The 22,272-nt window shown below is 37.9% G+C and overlaps 3 protein-coding genes across 7 annotated transcripts in view; 2 read left to right on the top strand and 1 right to left on the bottom strand.

Annotated features, from left to right (window-relative positions):
- LOC134824943 (chromosome-associated kinesin KIF4A-like) overlaps positions 1-22,272 on the bottom strand; it is a 92,297-nt gene that overhangs the window by 48,673 nt on the left and 21,352 nt on the right. The window lies entirely within an intron of this gene.
- Positions 1-22,272, top strand: part of LOC134824953 (uncharacterized) — a 79,500-nt gene that overhangs the window by 52,048 nt on the left and 5,180 nt on the right. The gene's annotated exons all lie outside the window — the stretch shown is intronic.
- The window catches only part of LOC134824948 (uncharacterized), a 36,793-nt gene continuing 15,360 nt past the window's right edge, over positions 840-22,272 (top strand). For 3 of the 5 annotated variants that reach the window (XM_063836967.1, XM_063836969.1, XM_063836964.1), the window contains exons 1-7: positions 840-1,374; positions 1,573-1,725; positions 2,596-2,666; positions 2,866-2,944; positions 3,079-3,171; positions 13,498-13,664; positions 14,182-14,310. In XM_063836967.1, the coding sequence (XP_063693037.1) occupies positions 897-1,374; positions 1,573-1,725; positions 2,596-2,666; positions 2,866-2,944; positions 3,079-3,171; positions 13,498-13,664; positions 14,182-14,310 (1,170 nt within the window). In that variant the 5' untranslated portion in view covers positions 840-896. Of the gene's footprint in view, positions 1,375-1,572; positions 1,726-2,595; positions 2,667-2,865; positions 2,945-3,078; positions 3,172-13,497; positions 13,665-14,181; positions 14,317-22,272 lie in introns of all 5 variants that reach the window. The other 2 variants (XM_063836968.1, XM_063836965.1) reach the window with 1 other exon arrangement.

Below are 22,272 nucleotides of genomic sequence, written 5' to 3'. Positions count from 1 at the left end.
GCCGCCCCCTACTTTTAGAATGATCCAATCCCATTTCTCACCTAAAGTTATCTTATACTTATCCAAAACATAGTTTGTTGGCGTTCCTTTTTAATTGTAGCTGCATGTCTCTTGAGTTCATGGCTGAGACCCAAAACTTATGACCCGAAATTATATGCCCATTATGCTCATAATATTTTCGAAGGAAAATATTTATAGAATGAATCTAATTTAGATAATGAAAAGGAAGCCTAAGCTACATATTCTCTGTGACTTTTAGTACAAATGTTTGATAAAATGTGGATACTAAAGCCTAAAAACCACCAGAAATGTTAAAAATCACTAATTATATTACAGTTGCAGTCAGTGGCATAACGTTACCTGTTGGCGCCCCCCGCACAGTGGGGCCCCCCGCACAGTGGGGTCAGTGGGGCCCTTCACTACACCACTGGTTGCAGTTGTTGTCTTTTGCAAGGGTGAATTTACTTGATTTGATATTTATTTTCAGAATCAATATAAAATCGTATGTTGACTATATAAACTAATGATTACATTTTAGATTGATGCCCAAATTTACAAACTAGTTCTAGCCAAAAAAATCCACAACAAATGTTGTTCAGGATGTTGCAGCAAAGTATTCTAAATTTACAGAGCTGTGTCAAATGTTTGACATCTGGACTGGTTGTAAAAAATTGTAAACGTTTTACAAAGAAAACGAACATAAAATATAGCTGATTACTCCTTCATTAACTCATCTACAGATGTTTGAGAATGTACTAATGTATTGTGAACACCCTGTATATTATGTATAGTGTATATAATATTATACAAATATCAATAAATCAATTATCAGTATCATTGCAGGCATGATTAATGGCTACTGGATTTAGCTTCACACTTTGGACCTTCACAAATAGATGACAAAAAATGCAGACACAAAGTTCGGATCTCTATCATGGGTTGAATTAGTTCCTGACTCTGAAGATAGCCCTTCCTCTCGCTCTGGGCATTCTCTTATATTCTTTGAAGGATCTCTATACCTTTTTGGAGGAAAAGATGAATATTCAGCAAGTAATGAACTTTGGCAGTACCACACTGAAGCAGCCGTCTGGACTAAACTCTCATATTCTGGAAAAGCTCCCCCTAGACTATTCAATCATAGTGCTATACTATACGATAAAAAAGTTTTCATATTTGGTGGGTCATTAGGGTCCAGTTTTTCATTGTGGGTTTTTGACTTTTCGGTGTACGAATGGGAAAAATATCAGACTGGAGAAAACTGGCCTCTCAACCGTCACTCCCAGTCAGTGTCTATTCTCAATAACACTGTGTACATGTACGGAGGTTACACTTACCTTGGTTGTGAAAGTAACGAGCTGTGGACGTATGATCTGGGTAGGTAATGTTGCAGAATACAATACATATTGTTAACTGGTATACATGAACTCTATATAGTAGTAACATCTTCAATCTACATGTATATTATACATGTAGATGTTTGAATTCACAATCATATCAGCAATCTGTGTATAATATGCTTCACAATTGTTTGGAAGGGTTGTTTGGTGTTTAAAAGAATTCTCCTTACCCCAGATGATAACGAATGGTGTAAAGTGGAGACCGCTGAAACCAACACTCCACCAGCAATGTTCGGTCACACTGCCGTGTTCAGTGGACCTGTGATGTGGCTATTTGGAGGTAGTGCTCAAAGGGAAATTATCAACTCTCTCTGGTCTTATGATACTGGTCAGTTTATTATGAGGTGTCGGGTCAGAGATTAAGTTACCAAGTTAGTAGGTTACTAAGTTACTAAGTTACTAAGTAACTAGGTTAATAAGTTACCAAGTTACTAAGTTACTAAGTTACTAGGTTAATAAATTACCAAGTTACTAGGTTACTAAGTTACTAAGTTACTAAGTTACTAGGTAACTAAGTTATTAAGTTACTAAGTTACAACTAATTTTCAGTTTGAAATTAGATTTGTTATGTCATGGTGCTCTAAAATAATGCATAAATTTGTGTAAATTTGGCCACCTCAAATGATGTTTCCAATTATATCTAATATGTTATTATGACAATGATGAAATTTCCAGTAGAATTCAATGTTATCATTATTATCATAATATGTATGCCTGGAAGTGGATTTGTTAAGCTTACGTTTTGGCAAATTGGCAATGTTTTGTAAGATACAAATCGATATAATAATTATGTCAAGGATCTTAATTAAATATGGTGTTGTAAACTTTATTTAGAGACACAACAGTGGACTGGGGTGTTGTAAATCTAACTTATTACTTTATTTAGAGACACAACAGTGGACTGGGGTGTTGTAAATCTAACTTATTACTTTATTTAGAGACACAACAGTGGACTGGGGTGTTGTAAATCTAACTTATTACTTTATTTAGAGACACAACAGTGGACTGGGGTGTTGTAAATCTAACTTATTACTTTATTTAGAGACACAACAGTGGACTGGGGTGTTGTAAATCTAACTTATTACTTTATTTAGAGACACAACAGTGGACTGGGGTGTTGTAAATCTAACTTATTACTTTATTTAGAGACACGGCAGTGGACTGGGGTGTTGTAAATCTAACTTATTACTTTATTTAGAGACACGGCAGTGGACTCCTCATGTCAAAGTGTTTTCTCCACCTCCTCTTTACTATCATATTGCAATTGTCGTGAGTGAAATTTTTTATGGGAGATTGATTCTTACCACTTACAGTATCATGGAAAATATTGTGATCTAGCTGGATTATCTCTAACTTTAACTGTGGTTTTTTAAGTGAGGCAGTATTTGAATATAGCTATTATAAAATTATGATCATTGATGTGCCTGATATAGTTAATAGTACTTATTTAATGTGAATTCACTTTCAGACTGGTGATGTGATGCTAATATACGGTGGTTTTGATGAAGGAGTAAAAGCTTACACGGGCATGTGGCGATTTAACTTCGGTACGTGCTCTCCTCCGTTATCTATTGAACTTACAATACATTTTCCCCAGATTGTTGCCAGTACAGTACAATGCTAAAAACTAAAAAGAAAGCTTGTACATCTTGAATATAGAAGCTAATACAAATCCCCCCAGAAACAGAAGTATGGACCCAGATGGTGTCGACTGAGTTACCTGCTCTGGCTGGTCACGCTGTGGCTGTCTCTTACGTTAAATCAACACTCAATGGTTTGTTACATATTATTTTTATATATATACATTGAACGTGACAGCACTAAATTTAGTTTCTTGGGATTAAAAAGGAGTTTATCTTCTAGTGCTGAAATGTTTTGACTGTTTTATCATCACAATTCGATTGAGAAGCTCTACCCGGAAGCAGTACTCGCCACTAACACCTTAAAATGTTTAAATTTGATTACAAAATTTAATTATAATTATGTAATTATAATTATAATTCTAACAATCAATTTAGAAAACACTGTATTCCTGCCATACTGATACATCTACAATATAGATAGGCAGTTTAGATCAATCTGGCACACTGCTTTAAGTTGTTCAATCTTAATACGCCAATAGACCTTTAAATATTGAATATATATAAAAAAGTAAACGTATCCATAATATTTAATTTTACAGAACCCTTTTATATCTTAATCAGGCTAAATGAGGTTAAAGTTAAAGTCAATTATTTTTATTATTTTACGTATTATTTAGTAGTAATGTGTGTGTTAGTATGTGACTGTTATTCTAGAAAAGTGTTATCAGAGACAGAGACAATAATAATGAGCGATGTGCATAACGTTACCACAAGTTGACATGCATCAGATTGTAGCTTTAAAAGAAATAATTATCTTTGCTGAACATGACGTATTCTTGCAATTAATACATCAAACTTCTTGCCAAGTTCAACCTTAAGACTCAACATAATTAAATACAATTCCTTTCTTGATCGTATTAAGATAATATAATTTAAGTGCACATATTATGCTATGAAAAGGTAGTTAAGTAGTTGGGGGGGGGGGGGGGGGGGGGGGGGGGGGCGCTGTTTAGGAGTCACATAGTCTATAACTAACAAGGTGTACGTTTTACTTCTCCTCTGTAGTTGTGATCTTGACGATTGAAACGACCTCTTTAATTAAACGAAATATTTCGGATATACGACATATTCATTATTCTAAACTATTAGCATATTATGGAAAGAAAGGATAGAAGGAGTAAAAGGTTTCCAGCGTTGATAATTGGTTCGAATTTTAATGTTTATTTGCACAAACCTATGGCTTCCGAATCTGGTAAGGACTTATTAATCACATGAATCTCAATAATTTGGTTGGAAATCATACGTTGAATCCAAAAAGCTGGCACAATTCAGATCATGCTCACACAATTTCAATATTGAGACTGGACGTCATGGAACCCACAAAAGAAATCAGAACGTACCTCGGATACAAAAAGCTTGCTCAACAGAGGACAGGGACGTGGACGTGATCAAAATTTCATTTGCCATTCTCCGACCCGGACCCCATCATCGAAGATGAGGTACACGTCCTCCGGACCTGCTATCTGTATGAAGATCGTGACCGACATCGCTTTAGTCAGAGAGCCAAAACCTGTCTTTTCGCTAACTTAGAGGGGCTATTCACAGAGACAGCGAGGTTCCTGGTGAGAGCAAATAACAGGCGTTTCCCGAAGAAGGAAGTCACTAGAAGGATCCGCTGAAGGCCAGCAGCTGTAAGTGGAACTTCCCCGCTACACCTCAACAGAACTCCCCCGAGGATACGTGACGGCCAAGTTGAGCTTCATTTTATTATGACAACGAACTGTTGAAATTCGGTTACTAATTCATATCATCATATAATATCTTTATGGAACATGTTCGAATGGGAATTTGGATGATTGGCAGTTAAATTATTATTTTCGCACCTGTTTCTCTTTCGATAAAGATGTGACGAAGTTAAATTTCAATGATTTTTAAATTTTAATTTAAAAACATTCTTGCAGTGCACTATTTATTTATTTCTCTATTGATGTATTATAGTAAAGACTTGAGTGTTAGGGCTCTCATTGACAAATCTATGTTTAATCCTGTTTAATCCTGTTTAATCCTGTTTATGATAGAGATTCCTTAAATTGAATGTATTTAAAAAATTGAACTCATTGTCAATATAATATTGAGAGATTACAGTACAATTTACAGTAAAATCCTCCTTTCATATTTCATTTTCTTGTGCAGCATATTCTTCAAGTCAATATTTCTGATTTTACAAGATAAATCATCTCAACTGTTTATATTCGTTGTAATCTCATCATTGATGAAATGATGCGATATTTGTGTGAGTTTTTTTTTAATGAGATAAAGAGTGACTATCAAAGAATACTATTAGTTTTCTCCTTTTGACCACGGCCATTCTAGTATTATTATAAAAACACTTAAAAGTCGTATCTTTGATTAATGTTCTAAATACTAAGATATCAGCATAATTCAATAATTCAATAAATGTTCTCATTATTTTAAAATAAGATAGCATTATAATGATCAACACTTTAATTTAGATTCATAAATTGTCCGTTATTTCAGACGTCTGAAAAAAAAACCTCATCATCCGATGAGTTTTTTTTCTCCTTTGTTGTTTTCCCTTTTTTTCTTCTTTTAAATTTGGTTTTATAATTGTTAAATGCCTCTTTTAAAAGTTTGTATCTTTAAAACATAAATAGTGTACGCAATAATCAGCAAAAATAATAACGATACTAGTGTCTAGTAATACCTTATTCAAAATCAGCATTTCGATCAATGGTTTTCCAAAAAGTTATAAAAGAAATTGTGGGAATTTTTGTGATAATTTGAATAAGTTATTACCTTAACCACTTATAATTTAAAATGGGATAATAAATAATAATCACTCATTATAAGTAAATGTTTGTAAAGATAAGTAATCGAATCGAGATCATAATAATATAATATCAGCGTCAAATATACTTTATAGCCATGAAAATAATCCTAATTCATTCAACCTTTTGTCTATATTATCATGAATTGATCATAAAAATAAAATACCTTTCTAAATACTCTATTTTCTATATTTTACAGTGCTGGTCTTAATTTTTTACGGTATAAGCACGCCCAAACCGAATTAAAAGTTTGGATGGGCCTTAAAAGCAATCCACTCTTCCATTAAATTTACATATGATAATCATCACTTTGAAAACGTAGTCCTGTTTTATTGACTCTCCTAAATAATTCTGTCTGCTTCTTCTTTCAACTCCCATCTGCTTATCCAGCATATATTAGATTATCTTTTTTACGAGATAAATCATCTAACTTAGTCATTGTTATGCAGCTTTGTCTCTCTCGTCATAGCTCCCTTGTTCGTCTCAGAGTTGGGTAATCATTTCTTTGTTGTCTTGTACTCCAGTCATCTCTGCTGTGCCTGGAAGTTCTCCGTCTTGCACTGCTACACAATCCAGCTCAATAGTGTTAGCTGTTGATAATCGTTGAAATCTTAGACTTAACTCTCGGTAAATTCTTGAACCAGTGATTAGGGTTCCGAGTCTTTGGATAGGTACACTAATAAGGTTTGTTACAGTGTCATCATAGATTAGTGGGTTTATGACTGAGTTGATGGGTAGAATAATCATGGAAAACAGGCCATACCAGGGTGTTGCATCTAGGACATCAAGGGAATGTAGGACACAGATCACTATGAAGGGCACCCAGCAAAGGAAATCTGTAGTGATGATGATGGTGATTCTTAAGTTCATTTTTCTATTGCGTTGAGTTATCTGTCGGTTCCCTCCTGACTGAGTCAAACTTTTAGAAGATTTGTGAGATATGATGCCAATGATTAGGTATGAAGCTGTAATGAAAAAGAAGCAAACAAAGTTCAGGGCAAGAATTGCCCATACCAAGTGCCTCTGTGGATCATTTTCTTTGACAAAATATTTGAAGAGGCAGACTCCATCATTTCCATAGAAATCTACCTTTTGTATGTTTTTTGTGTAATCTTCATACCTGTTATCGTGAGAATACATCTCGGACATCATTTTGTTGATCATATGCCAACTTAGTGTTGTTTCCTTCATTCTACCAAAGTATCCTTGAAAGACGGCAAATAGCGTCTGCTTGTTCATTGTTCCAATAAATATTTTTAGCTCTTCTGCATATTTTACTCCATTGACGAATAAATCCCCAAATTTGGAGATAATTGGGATAACAGCAATGATAATGGAAGCCAACGTCATCATAAAAACACCTCCTGCAACTTGGAGTGATTTTATTAAGGTAACTTCTCCCGGAATTCTCATAGAATTTTGTATTCCATGAATTCGGGTGAGGCTCAGTGCACACATAGCAAAAAGCGAGACTTGAGATCCTATGGTGCTAAGAACACCAATAATTGAACAGTGGATGCTTGTAATCCAACCAATCTGCTGAGTACAATATTGTTCCTTGAAGATTACACCATCATAAACTGATATGACGAATAAGTAGATACCAACTAAAAGGTCTCCAAAAGATATCATCATGATGAGGAACTTATTGAACAGAGCTACTGTGGTTTTACAGTTCTTCAAAGTTCCAGTATTTTTGGACAGGATGATAAGATTTGCCAGGACGGCTAGAAATCCTATAACCCACGATGAACATTTGAGAGCATTCCCTTCTAGAATCTGTCTTGAACACTGGCTATTACATTCGTCCGTTAAATCCAGGCAGTCAAATGATCCGTCACATTTCTTTGTCACCGGTATGTAGCTACCGTCACACTTAAAATTATTTGTGCAGCTGTCCTCATCCGAGCCATCCCCGCAATTATCGATGAGATTGCATACTTGGGAATAATCAATGCAAGTGATATTGTTGTCACAGACAAAATACTTGTTCGTATAAATATTTCCATTGGATTTTCTGACAAATGTTAGGTATTCGTTATTGGCTATCGTTGCTATTCTATCACGATATTGTCCTGGACAAGCCTCATATCTAGGGATATTTCTCAGTGGACAAGAGGAACTGAAACACTTGTCTGCACAACTAGTGTACAAATATTGTTCTCCAAACATGTGGTCACAATTTTGAAGAATGTTTGGCATGATAACCGTTGTGTTGGTTCCTCCGTAAACGTTTTCATTTGAAAATCTAAACGTGCTGATAGTGAAGCAATGATTTTTGAAGTTTTGAGTGTTTTTTATCCCCTTTATGCAGTATGATAAATGCTTTTTCATGCTTTTGTCAGTTGATAAAACGGCTGTGGACAGTTTCGGTTGTTTGCGGGACTCAGAGCAGATCTTATTTTCATATCCGCATGTTTCAACTCCATCACATAGTTTACTAAATTCCACATATCCAGGGTCACCCCATAGACAAAGGAACACATTTTCACACTTCTCGTTGCTGGTAACAAATCGACAATAAATGGGCCATCTGTCATCTTCGTCGATTTCATTCAAACAGTCCTTAAACCCGTCTCTTAACCAAGCTTTAGGTATTGGGAGTTCCCTTTTCTGACCGCCGCGTCTTTCACACTTTTCCAGTGTCATTTTGTTGCACAAAAGACCAGTTTCATCACTTTTATCATAGCAGTCTGGTTGACCATCACACATTAAGTGCCTGTGAACAGTACACTGACTAGGGAGTTGTGGGCACTGGTTTTCAAAATTATCATCACAAATTGCCTTTCTACCCAAGCAGATCATATATTTTGATACAGAGGACAAGTATCCGTCAACAAGACACCATACCCCTACTCTGGCGGGATCTGAACAGTTTGTTTGAGTTGAAGCATCACTGCAGTACCTAAGGTTTAAGTATATGTCTGACACTTTAAGACGTGTACATCTTGTAAAGTTGTGTACTGGTACTGTAACTTTAGTTCTGGAATGTTCACAAGTGTACTGTGTTTCATTAGTTACGGTACAGTTAGCTTCGTCCTCTCCGTTAACACAGTTCTGAAATCCATTACATATAAAAATTGGTCGTATGTACTTTACTATTCCTGCTATAGATGGAATGTCACAATACATACCGTAACTGTATCCGTTACATGTAGCCTCATCTTCACAGTTGTCTGTATCACACACATCATTACAGATTTTGTTGGACGCTATCTTGTACCCACTCGGCAAAGTTATTATTTCGCTGCATCCCACTTCATCTAGTTCTGTATTGACACAGTCAGATCGTCCGTTGCAAATTAAAGATTCATGTTCTAATGTGTTCCGGATTCTACCAAATTTAGTCTTACACATAAATCTTCCACAAAGAATGTTGCCCTTTGTTATCCCCATATTATCTGCTGTAGTGAGGTGACCAGTGCAGGCCTGATAATAGTGCGGATCATCTGAACATAAAGCTGACACTCTTTGCCATTTTTCCGTCCAATAATACTCCTCTGTGTTGTGACACTTATAGAGCCTGTGATACCTCGCTCTCAAACATACCTGTTTCAAAAACCCTCCGTCTTCTGTAAAACTGCACGATTCTGCAAAGTTTTTTCAAGAGTGACACTAAATAAGCTAGGGGGGGGGGGGGGGGGGGGGCTCATGTTTTTTTGTCCGTTTTTGTCCGTTTGGCAGCTATATTTTCAAAACGGACAAAAAATAAAGCGGACAAAAACGGACAAAAACGGACAAAAACGGACAAAAAATAACAAAAATTGAAATAACATTTAGATGCTTCCTCCTCCTCCTCCTCCTCCTCCTCCTCCTCCTCCTCCTCCTCCTCCTCCTCCTCCTCCTCCTCCTCCTCCTCCTCCTCCTCCTCCTCCTCCTCCTCCTCCTCCTCCTCCTCCTCCTCCTCCTCCTCCTCCTCCTCCTCCTCCTCCTCCTCCTCCTCCTCCTCCTCCTCCTCCTCCTCCTCCTCCTCCTCCTCCTCCTCCTCCTCCTCCTCCTCCTCCTCCTCCTCCTCCTCCTCCTCCTCCTCCTCCTCCTCCTCCTCCTCCTCCTCCTCCTCCTCCTCCTCCTCTTCCACCTTCTCCTCCTCCTCCTCCTCAGCCATCCTCCTCAGCCATCCTCCTCAGTCCTCCTCAGTCCTCCTCAGTCCTCCTCCTCTGCAGTCTTCATCATCCTCCTCAGTCCTCCTCCTCCTGGGTCCTCCTCCTCCTCTTCATCCTCCTCCTCTTCCTCCTCAGTCCTCAGTCCTTCTCTTCAGTCCTCCTCCTCATCCTTTTCGTCAGTACTCCTCCTCCTCAGTCCTCCCCCAGTCCCCCTCCTCCTCCTATTCAGTCCTCCTCCTCCTCCTCAGTCCTCCTCCTCCTCAGTCATCCTCCTCAGTCCTTCTCCTCCTCAGTCCTTCTCCTCTTCCTCAGTCTTCCTCATATTCCTCAGTCCTCCCCCAGTCACCCTCCTCCTCAGTCCTCCCCCAGTCACCCTCCTCCTCATCCTCATCCTCCTCATCAGTCCTCCTTTTGGTGCCTTTTCCTGGGTCCTCCTCCTGGGTCCTCCTCCTCTTGGGTCCTCCTCCTCTTGGGTCCTCCTCCTCATCCTTCTCATTAGTCCTCCTCCTCCTCAGTCCTCCTCTTGAGTCCTTCTTCTCCTCCTCCTCCTATTCATTCCTCCTCCTCAGTTCTCCTTCTCAGTCTCACTCCTCCTTCTCAGTCCTCCTCCTCCTCTTCTTCCTGGTTCCTCCTCTTGGGTCCTCCTTCTCCTCCTCAGTCCTCCTCCTCTTCCTCCTCTTCCTGGGTCCTCCTGATCCTCCTCAGTCTTCTTCCTCCTTCTACTCCTCAGTCCTCCTCCTGCTCAATCCTCCTCTTCCTCCTAAGTCCTCCCCTCCTCAGTCCTCCTCTTGAGTCCTTCTTCTCCTCCTCCTCCTATTCATTCCTCCTCCTCAGTTCTCCTTCTCAGTCTCACTCCTCCTTCTCAGTCCTCCTCCTCCTCTTCTTCCTGGTTCCTCCTCTTGGGTCCTCCTTCTCCTCCTCAGTCCTCCTCCTCTTCCTCCTCTTCCTGGGTCCTCCTGATCCTCCTCAGTCTTCTTCCTCCTTCTACTCCTCAGTCCTCCTCCTGCTCAATCCTCCTCTTCCTCCTAAGTCCTCCCCTCCTCAGTCCTCCTAAGTCCTCCCCTTCTCAGTCCTCCTCCTCATCACTCCTCTTCACCAGTCCTCCTCCTCAGTCCTCCTTATCCTCATCCTTTATCTCCTTTCTCCTCCTCATCCTCCTCAGATCATACACCTCCTTCTCCTCATCAGTCCTCCTCCTCACTGCTCACTCCTTCTCCTACTCCTCCTCCTCCTCCTCCTCGTCCTTAGTCCTCTTTATCAGTCCTCATCAGTCCTCATCGGTCCTCCTCCTCCCCAGTCCTCCTCATGGGGCCTTTTCCTGGGTCCTCCTCCTCTTGGGTCCTCCTCCTCTTGAGTCCTTCTTCTCCTCCTCCTATTCATTCCTCCTCCTCAGTTCTCCTTCTCAGTCTCACTCCTCCTCAGCCCCCCTCCTCTCCCTCCTCAGTCCCCCTCCTCAGTCCCCCCTCCTCCTTTTCCTCTCTTTCATCTCTCAATAATTTGTTCAATTTATAATTATTGTTGGTGTTATTGTTAACATAATTTATTGTTATATACTAAAATGTTTTTAAGCGCATTTGAGTCTGACTCAAAATGTGCTCAAGAATCTTTGTGTTTAAGAAAGTTTTACTCTCCAGTAATAAAACTTTTCATCCCTTTTTATGTTATTAAAAAATGTGTAGACTATTCTTTGTGCCTAATTGAAGATTAAAAGTTTGAGAAAGGACCATGGTCATTAACCGGGCTACCCATTTCTGCAGATAGCCTGTTACAAATTGTGGAGAAAATTTAAATCAAAAGTTACAATTTTTGTCCGTTTTTGTCCGTTTTTGTCCGTTTTTGTCCGTTTGGCAGCTATATTTTCAAAACGGACAAAAATTAACGGACAAAAACGGACAAAAACGGACAAAAAATAACATGATCCCCCCCCCTAAGCTAACGTAATTCCATTAATTACCCAAAACAAAAATTACTGTCTTTAAACTGATGTAGTAGTCGATTTTAATTTGTATACGTAATAATATAAGTGATATAATTACCTTGGATAATTGAAGTTGGAACTTCGGACCAAGCTTTTGATTTGTATTTACTTGTGATTAATGGTGTAGTACTCTGTGGAGTACCAAGTTTCAACAGAATCAGTAATGTTGCAAGTTTCATAGCTCCATAATCTAAAAAATATTTTAGCTAAGTTGATATTGAAAAGTGATTGGAAATCAAAAGATATTGTCTATTCCAAATCCCCCTCCGTCTAATCTAAAAGCAAGCTCACGAGTGAAACATAGACAAATCTTAAAACACATCCCCGCAAATGGCATTTGAATTAAAATTCCTATTACTTGCCGGTTATAGTTTTCGCCAGGTCCTGAACAAATTAGTCAAAGATGCAAAATATAGAGCAACCATTTTTACGATTCTTCTTCATTTAAAGTGAATTTCAGCTAACTGTTATTGTTATAAATCTACATTGAAAACTTCAAAAGTTCAAAAGACGGACTGTAGCGGTTTACCAGAACATCTATACAGCGTGTATTTAAAACTAAGGCTTGGAATCTCATTAAGAGCATTTAAACGATCGTTCTGTAACATTAAATTGAGATCCATGACGTACTTCCCGTCTGTTGAAGTAAAGGAGGAACTAAAACACAGCAAGCGCCCTGTTTACTTGTTTAGTCCTGAAGGGACTGTTGTATAATCAATAGTGATTAATAATAGTAATAATTAACTTAACAATAACCCAGAAAACCTTATATTACCGTTAGGGGCCTAACTTCGGAGGTAAAAGAGATAGAAAGTTCTGGTTTTCAACAAAATGTCCATCTCGTAAAACTAAAGTTAGCTCCCCAGGAGCACAATTTGGGACAACGTAGATTTTGAATTATCCTGAAAAGTATGATTTTGAGCCAAATAAAAAATCGCAGCTTTTTAACTTTGCAAAATAATGTTGTTGCCATGACTCCAGATTGTAATTCACGCGTGCGATCAGTGAACATGACGTCACGCGCGCTGACACGTGTGCTATTAAAAAACGACCACCTCTAGTAACACGGCCAGCCGGTAAGTTTTGCTGGGAATTGATAAATAATTAATTTAATAATAGACACAGTATAACTGCAAGAAGCATCAGGACCCATTAGGATAGTTCTAATAACATAAATATTAGATATAATTAAAGTCCCTCTTTTCATTGTCTACTTGTTATGTCTGGTAGCTTAACAACCATCATCGAAAGATTAAGTTGATCTTACTATCTTACTATATATAAAGCGAGACGATATATAATATATATCCGCACCATTTTACTGACACCACGGCATCAACTTTAGCGCGACTTTCCGCAAAAACCGTAAAAGATATACAACCTCAACTTTTTTGACTGGTTCAAATGCGTTGATGGGCTTCAAATCAGCATGAAAAAATAAAAAATTGGCCAAGGAATAATAATTTTAGTGCCCAAAATTTGGACCTCCAAGTGTTGTCACTTTAGGGTTAGACGGGTTCCTGCTAGTAATAATAATTAATGGTAATAATTAATTGTGATATCTGATAACAAAGAATTATCTAACAGGTAACCACTCGGAGGTAAAACAGAGGAATAACAACCCGCGATCACTACACGACCAACACTCCGTTAGTAATCTGTACCAGTCAGGTGCTGGTAGTAACAACACGACTCTTAACAGTTCTACTACCACTGTTACTGCACTGGACGATAGTGCCATGTCAAATAGTGCGGTGAGTTATTTTAATTAATTATCATAATTATTTAGCGATTTCGTCAATTATCTGATTATATATTATATAATAAACGCTTCATTGTTTAAATTTTAAAAACATTTTTTTGAGACCACGTAATCTCAGCAACCCTAATTGAAATTTTAGAAACTCCTAGTTAACAAACATTATTATCATGTTATAAGTTTTAATAACATTTATTACATAGTTTATAACATCCCTCCTAATATGTAAAATCCGGATTGGAATATTATTTATGAGTCGCATAGTTGAAATGTTATCTTGGGTAAATTTCTATTGATCCCCTTTGATGCGACAAGGAAAAGGCTCTTTATTAGGAAAGGAATTATTCAACGTTTCAATGTGACAACATCCCTCATTATGTTATAAGTTTATAACATTGTGTTATAAATATAATAATATATTTAATATTGTGTTACATATATGTATTATTTTAAGTATAATAATATATATATTATTATATATAACATTATGTTATATATAACATTATGACCAGGTTGGAGAGGATTACGGCAGTACGTGGGTACGGAACGGTTCATTAGACTCTGCAGATAAGGGAGGAGAAGTAGTGTTATTTGATAAAAGGAACCCTACAAGACAGTCAGATGAGGGGTACAGCTCACAGGTACAGGTGAGGGGTACAGATGAGGGGTACAGCTCACAGGTACAGGTGAGGGGTACAGATGAGGGGTACAGCTCACAGGTACAGGTGAGGGGTACAGATGAGGGGTACAGCTCACAGGTACAGGTGAGGGGTACAGATGAGGGGTACAGCTCACAGGTACAGGTGAGGGGTACAGATGAGGGGTACAGCTCACAGATGAGGGGTACAGATGAGGGGTACAGCTCACAGGTGAGGGGTACAGATGAGGGGTACAGCTCACAGATGAGGGGTACAGATGAGGGGTACAGCTCACAGGTACAGGTGCACTGTCTTTATTTGTACTTGTTATTAACTAATTAACTGTGTCCTTGGAAACACAAGGAAATGTTTTGTAATTCGTTTATAGTAAGCCGCAGCACATAGGCCTGTTTCACGATGGATGTTTAGAGGGAATATCACATTTAAATCACAATATTGTATGACCAATAATTGATCAATAATTGACCAATAATTGATCGTGTACATTGTACATCTAATGCATTTATATATAACTAAAGCTTCTCATCCTACCCTACAACTTTACTTGCTGTAACCAGAGCTCACCAGATTAGCAGTATTTCATTAAAAACAGTCAGTACCTGAGTCCCTGACCTATATTAATAGTTTATTGTGTTCTACTGCCCTAGTAGTAGTAGTGTTCTGAAACATGATCTTAGAAACCACACTGCAAACAACCTGGCTCTATCACTCTTTCTTCTAACGTTATATTAGTTACATGGGAAATTACTGGCGTGAATTAAGTGTGTAACTGGTTTAAGCTTGTTACTCTGCGTCATATCATGACGATCTTGTTAAACAAATGTTGTGTTAATTTTCTAAACTGAATCGAAAGTATCTACTCTACTACAGATTTATTGACTGTATGCAATATGGTCTGTGCTAAGCTAGTGTGCTTTACAGTTAGCTTAATCTTAATGCATCTCAGCTGAGTCATCATTACAAGTAATGTAGATTATTATCTATACTATACATAGAATCTGAACTTCACAACTTATAACTAGCAGGAACACGTTATGAGATAAGGGTTGTAGATTGCGATAACATCTAACTAACGCTTCATTACACTGGGCAACTTGTGCCACATACATTTCTAACATCTTCCACTGTATCACTGGAGGAGGTTTATATCAAACCTGTGTTTCATTTGTTTAAATGTTCTATGAAATCCTACAGACAAAAGTTTAATTCTATAATCACCGATACACTGATATCCGATCAGTTGTTGTACACGCTACAGTGTGCACACTACAATACTACATTCTACACACAAATCTACACTCACTGAATCACTTGTCACTACACGTCTACACGGAGCTACTACCCGTCAAACATTAGTCTCATTAAGTTCACTGTAAATGTGATGAGGACGACATTATTACCATTATTACGTCACAACTCTGTGATACCCCCGCTCTGGTGGTGTTTCATTAGGGGTCGTTCACATATTCTAGCATATTACGTAATCAATATTTTAGCAATTTTTACCCCCCCCCCCCCCCTCCCACATCCAGAAACATAGCAGATCGGTAGATAATCTGCGAAGAAATTTTTGATTTAAGAGGGGGTCTAAATGATCAAAATCTGAATGATCTCTTACTTACGGGACACTACAGGATAAGGGACGGATCTCGAGCCTAATAGCTGTTTTTTTATTGAGAGGCTGGACATAGATGGTCAACGTGAGGATAGTATGAGGATTTAGGATGCTCTGCCTGCATTTGGGGTCTTGTGCGGGCACAAAGAAGCATTACTAGCAATTGTGTCCTTTACCCTCCTACAGAATTTGAACATTTTCGTGACTAATTCATCGAACAACGTCTGACTTAATATGTATTTAGTATTAAACAATTCAGTAAGTTATCTTTTCATGTACGCTGTACACTGTAGTTGTTGTAATAATTAATTAAACCAATGTAAACCAAACTTTTTCGATCAGCCGCGCGCTGAACCAGTGTTGCTAAGTAAAAATTGTGTATTTTTGTACATTTTTGAGTGTAAATTAATTTATTAATTTATCACTTGTACACATATCACAAATTATTTTATTATAATAAAACCACTTCTGTGAAATGGTTATTTTGAATTTAAATATTTAAACTAAATATGAATTGATTGTGGGTATAAAATAAAATTTTGTTTTACTTTAAAAAAAAAGTTGTTTTACTGTAACCCCGAAAGCTGGTATATATTATCTAAAGTAACCTTGGTTACATCCCGTGCTGTTTCGAATATATATTTAGATTTATATGTCCAATATCGAGTGCAAAAAAGTCTGATCTCCGGTACTGATGTTACGTACTAACAAGATCTCCGACGCGAGGATCTCCGAAGTCCGATCTTAAAGTTGGATCTCAGAGCCAAAAAGAGGAACCTAAGCCTTGGTTCCTCTCTTTGAGAGTCAAACAGGAAATTCAGTGTTATCAACTCAAACTCGGATTCGTAGCACAATTGAAAAACCAAAGAATAAAAATCTTTATCTTAAAATTAATATCAGGTCGTATTCGATTCAGTGGCCCAAACTCCAGTAGGTTACAAGACTTAAGTTCAAGTCGAGGAACACTTTGATTAAGCATGATCCGTGTCTAGTTGGAGTTTGAATCGCATATTATGCAATAGTTATCTACTAATCACTCCTAAACTGAGCGTTTTAGAGTCGAATCTCGAACCCTGCCATTCGGCCAAGTCATCTTAATTTAAAGTTCTAGAATTACAGTTCTAATATTCTAATACTAATGTAGTAGTGCCCTAGATAAGATCTCGAGGTAGCTGTAATAACAAAAGAGCTAGCCAGTAACCACTTGATTAAAAAACGAGGGAATGGCACACAGAAAACAGAAAATTTGTATCTGCGAGGATATTTTTAACTTTCTGGATGTGGGCCTCCCCCCTCCGTAATCAACTGTAATCAAGATCCACCCCTCCCCCTCCGCTGATTACGTAATATGTGAACGACCCCTAAATAAAAAATAACAAAAATAAAATATTAATCGATGCAATTTCGAATTGCACAGAAACTGGCTTACCACAAGTAGTCATGCACAGTACAATTGGCAAAGAAAAATTACGCTTTTTATTGTCAAAGATTAAAAATCTGAGGCAGTTGTGTTCATTACCATGTGTGTCAGCTGCAAATAATTTGCTACGTATAGAGAGGGTAATTAAGCGAGATTTTACGAAATATACTACTTGTTACTGTATTAGTACATGTATATTTGTGATGGCAAAATCAAATATATTATGGCACTAATGCCTATTCTGCTGTTAGGAGACAAAATCATTGAATCGATTTAATGATCGAATCAGTGGCGTAACGTTGCCTGTTTGCGCCCCCCTGCCGAAAAAAGCGCCCCCCTGTTGGCGCCCCCTCCCCTTTTGGTGCCCCTCCCTAAAATTGAACAAATTAGGTGATTTTAAAGAATACGCCGGTAAAATCTCTAAAAAAGTGTGTATCTAGAGCAAAACGCGCAGTTTTGCTAGTACTTTAGTTAAGTTTTCGAAATTGTCCCACATTCAAACGACGATTTGGCGCCCCCCTAAGACGGCGCCCCCCTGCACAGCGGGGTCAGCAGGGCCTTTCGTTACGCCACTGGATTGAATTTAAAAGGCAATTTGAGCAGGTGCTTGTTCACTGGGCCACGCTCAGCCTGCCATTCCGCCGAATTTGTATTCTTTATTACATGATTATGAACATTATAGCCGGGGTCCCCAGTTAAGTGCTTGTAGATTATAAATAATAAATAAATTCTAACATTTATTACACGCTTCGACATTAAAATATACCCAACAAAGATGTACATTTAAGTCATTCAAGCGAGACTTAGTGTTGAAATACCAAGATTATGGACTTTTTATCAGATCAGATTTTATGAACAAATATTTGTATGAAGTTCCCAAAATTATGCACTTTCATATCAGTTCAGACTTTATGGACAAATATTAGAAATGTTATCAAAAGCTAGGTGGAAATAAAACGTCTTTAGCGCATTTTTAAAACATTCTACAGATGATAATGATCTCACTGAGTAGGGTAGTTCATTCCAAATTTTTGGTCCACAAAACATAAATGCAGCATCCGTTCGTCTGAAATGAGGAGCAGGAGGAACTTTCAACAAATAAAAGTCATCATCTAGTCTGGAACTTTGTCTTCGTACTTCCCTTAGATTGATGTGTCCTTGTAAGTACTGAGGGGCTATGTTATTAAGACACTTGAAGACCAGAAGTGATATTTTGAACTTGATTCTGAACCGAACAGGTAGAAAGTGGAGCTTTTTGAGGTAAGGCATGATAGGTTCACGTATCTTTTTTCCATAAAGACCAAAGATAAATCTAGCAGCATTGTTCTGTATCTTTTGTAGCTTATGGAGATTCTTTTCTGTTATACCATAATAGACTGAGTTGCAGTAGTCTATGAAACAGAGAATATTGGAGTGAACTAACTGAACTTTTAGTTCATGGGAAAGCTTTGAACCGATTCTTGATAAGTCCCTTTGATTCAAATAACATACTTTGGACACAGCATTTATTTGAGAGTCCAGATTCATTTGGTGATCGAAAAGGAATCCCAGGTTCTTGGCCTTGCTAACAGGACAGATTGAGAGGTCTCCTAAATCCATTGTCTGGATTGGGCTGACATATGGTCCTATATCAATGAACTCTGTTTTTTCATCATTCAGTTTTAGGAAGTTAACTGTCATCCATTGCTTTATCTCCAGAAAGCAATTTTTCACAGCTGTTAAATCAGGATTAGAACTGTGAACATCGAAAGCAAAGTACACCTGTGTGTCATCTGCATACAAATGTATCGAGAAACCATATTTTGTGACAATTTCCTCAAGATCTCTGGTATACAATATGAACAGTAGTGGTCCTAAAATGGATCCTTGAGGTACACCAATATCCAGATAGCATTCAGAAGATGTGGCTTTTTTAACTTTAACCTTGAATGTGCGATTATTAAGGTAACATTGTAACCAGCTGAGTGCTAGTTCTGTAATACCATACGCATTCTTGAGTTTCGTAAGAAGGAGATTATGGTTTATGGTGTCGAAAGCAGCTGATAGATCTAAGAGTAGAAGCACAACATTCGATTTGCTATCAATCATCATTAGAATATCATTATGTATCTTTGTAACTGCAGTTTCACAACTATGGAATTTTCTATAGCCTGATTGATATGGGGAAAATAGGTTGTTGACATCAGCATATTCATTTAATTGGCAATGAACTACTTTTTCTAGTATTTTTGACAGATAGGTTAGATTGCTAATCGGTCGATAGTTTTTCAGCTCATCAACATCTAATGTAGGTTTCTTGAGTCCAGGCCTTATAGATGCTTCTTTTAGGGCAGATGGAAACTTTCCAACTCTTAGTGATTCATTCACGATGTAATATGGATGATTGGGAGAAGCTCGGGTAAGCAGTTCTTGAAGAGCCACATTGGTATGACATCGAGTACGCTTGATTTATTGGGAAGACTCTTAATTAATGTTTCAAGTTCTGATAATGAGACTTCCTTAAACTGATCAAGTCTACACTTTGTATTCTCTATCGAAGTAGAGTTTTTGGTACCTTGACCGTTAAGGGAAGTGTTTTGAATTTCCTTCTCGATATTAGAGTAAATGGTTTTTACTTTTTTGTCGAAGAAAGTCTTGAGTTTTTCAGCCACTTCGATATCTTCACCATTTGGCAGTTTGTTGGAGCCATATTCTTTATCTAAAAGTTTATTTATGACTTTGTAGGTCCCTTTCGAGTCTCCTTTGCAAGAACTGAGCTGTTTATCATAGTAGCTATCTCTAGCTCGATTGATGGTGATTTCTGCGTCAACACACTTTTCAAAGTGAGTAGTTTTAAACTCATCATTCTCTGGATACTTTTTGGCTTTTCGTTTTGCTCTTCTCCTCTCTCTCTGACAGCAATTTGACATTTTTCATCCCAAAAATCAGACTTTTCAGCAGTAAATCGTTTCGTAATAAGTGGGGCATGTTTGTCCAGCACCTGTTCAAGGACATTTTGATAAAGGTTCACAGCCTCGTCCAAGGATTGATATTCAGAAAGGTTAAGCTCTGAACAAAACAGATCTTCCCTGAACTTATCGATGTCAATTTTGCTTAGCTCTCTGACATCTTTTTCTTCATATGTACGAGCTTTATGAAAATCGAATGAGACTGGGATCTGACAACTTACTAGATAGTGATCAGAGCTGGTTCCAGTGCTTGTCTCTACCATCATATCTGTTCCAGACAATGAGTCACTTACACAGCCTAGAGTAAATAACAAGTCCAGTGTCCCGCCAGAGATGTGAGTAGGAGAGTCGACATGCTGAAGGAAGCCTTTGCTCTCACAAAGGGCAATAAAGTTCTGGGCAACATTATTGTTTAGGTCTTCAACATGGAAATTAAAGTCACCACAAATAATTGGAGATCCAGTTTTAAGCAGAAGATTGTCCAGGTATCCATCAAAGTCATCCATAAACTTAGATATTTTTGTTTCATCATATTTTGTTTTGGCCTGAGTGCTGCGATAAACTACACATAGCCTGATAACCTCACCAGCAGTTTTAATGACACATTCAAGTACTTCAAAAGATGAATATTTAGTAACATCATTGCGTACAGGCGAAATAACTTTGGGGTTGAAGAGAAAACCAACACCACCTCCCCTACCTCTTCGAGGGGCACTGATAATATCAAACCCAAAATAACGAATTTCGGCAAACTTTGCCCGATCATTAGATTTAAGCCAAGTTTCCGTGATACAACAGATAGAGATCGAGTTATCCTTAAGCATTTCTAGTACGCCACAAGTTTTGTTGCATAGAGACCTTGCGTTGAAACAACCAATAGAAAGCTGTGATTTCTGTCGATTAGCACCTAATTTCACATTACGTTTTTTGAAATAAAGTCAGTGTTAGCAGCAATACGTTTAGTTTCTCTTACCAACACAGGACAATCATAAGCAGCCGCATTATGTGTTCTTGAATTCTCAGCATCATTGGTGTGTGTTGAAGCCAAACATCGAGCACAGGCATGTTTGTCCTTCTTCCGCTTAGATTAGCTAAAATCATAGTGATATTTAAATAAAATGACATTATAAAGTTTGTGAATAGGTAGCAATTAAATACAGGTGGCTCTGCCAACCACCTCCTTTATAGAAACTTAATAGTCAACCCCATGCAGTAGAAATATAATGGCCTCTAATAAGGATTTCGCAATATCGACCATGACGTCACGCTCTGAACAGGAACCTGACGATTTCTTTTTTCTCGAAACCACTTACAGTAAAACCCCAATTTACTATTTTCTTTTCCCGCAAACTGTACGGTGAATCGGGTTTTTAGTGTACGTAGGACGTTAAAAACGGTTTGTGTGGGGCATGATAGATTTTTTTCCTTTTCACCCTTTTGAAAAAAGGCAATAGTGAAAGGTTACGAATGGAGGTTTTGGCAGAAAAACGTGGATTTTGGAGATCGCGTTAGGCGGGTCTGAATATGGTGTCATTTCGTCCGTTACCATGCAACGAAAAAGTCGCGCGCGCGCGAGGATTGCTTGCGGAGATGTGATGTATAGATAGCCTGTGATCTATGAATGCGCGGCTGTGTTTTAATGTATACGATGCATGTAATGTATAATATTACTATCAGGTAATACGCCCAATTTGTACGTGGCACGCGTAGTGTATTGATGTGTACACGAGTATAGTTTTACCTTTGCTGATAATTTCTTGAATTACAGATACAAGTTAAGTTCTACGGCAATTGAACTGAATTTCAAGTGTTTCCCGTATTTGATGCATAATTTATCAATATTATTATCATGAAGATTGAAGTGAGCTGATTGGAGCTTATACTTAAATGTATAGCAAATGTGAAATGGAAATCTAGCGTCTGCCAAAACGAAACAACGGGCGCAATTCTTGTTGAGCTTT

This window comes from Bolinopsis microptera, chromosome 13 (genome assembly GCF_026151205.1).
Source record: "Bolinopsis microptera isolate Bmic1 chromosome 13, MBARI_Bmic_1.0, whole genome shotgun sequence".
NCBI classification, from domain to species: domain Eukaryota; kingdom Metazoa; phylum Ctenophora; class Tentaculata; order Lobata; family Bolinopsidae; genus Bolinopsis; species Bolinopsis microptera.
The sequence above is the reverse complement of the archived record's forward strand: the minus strand, read 5'-3'. Positions and strand labels throughout refer to the sequence as shown.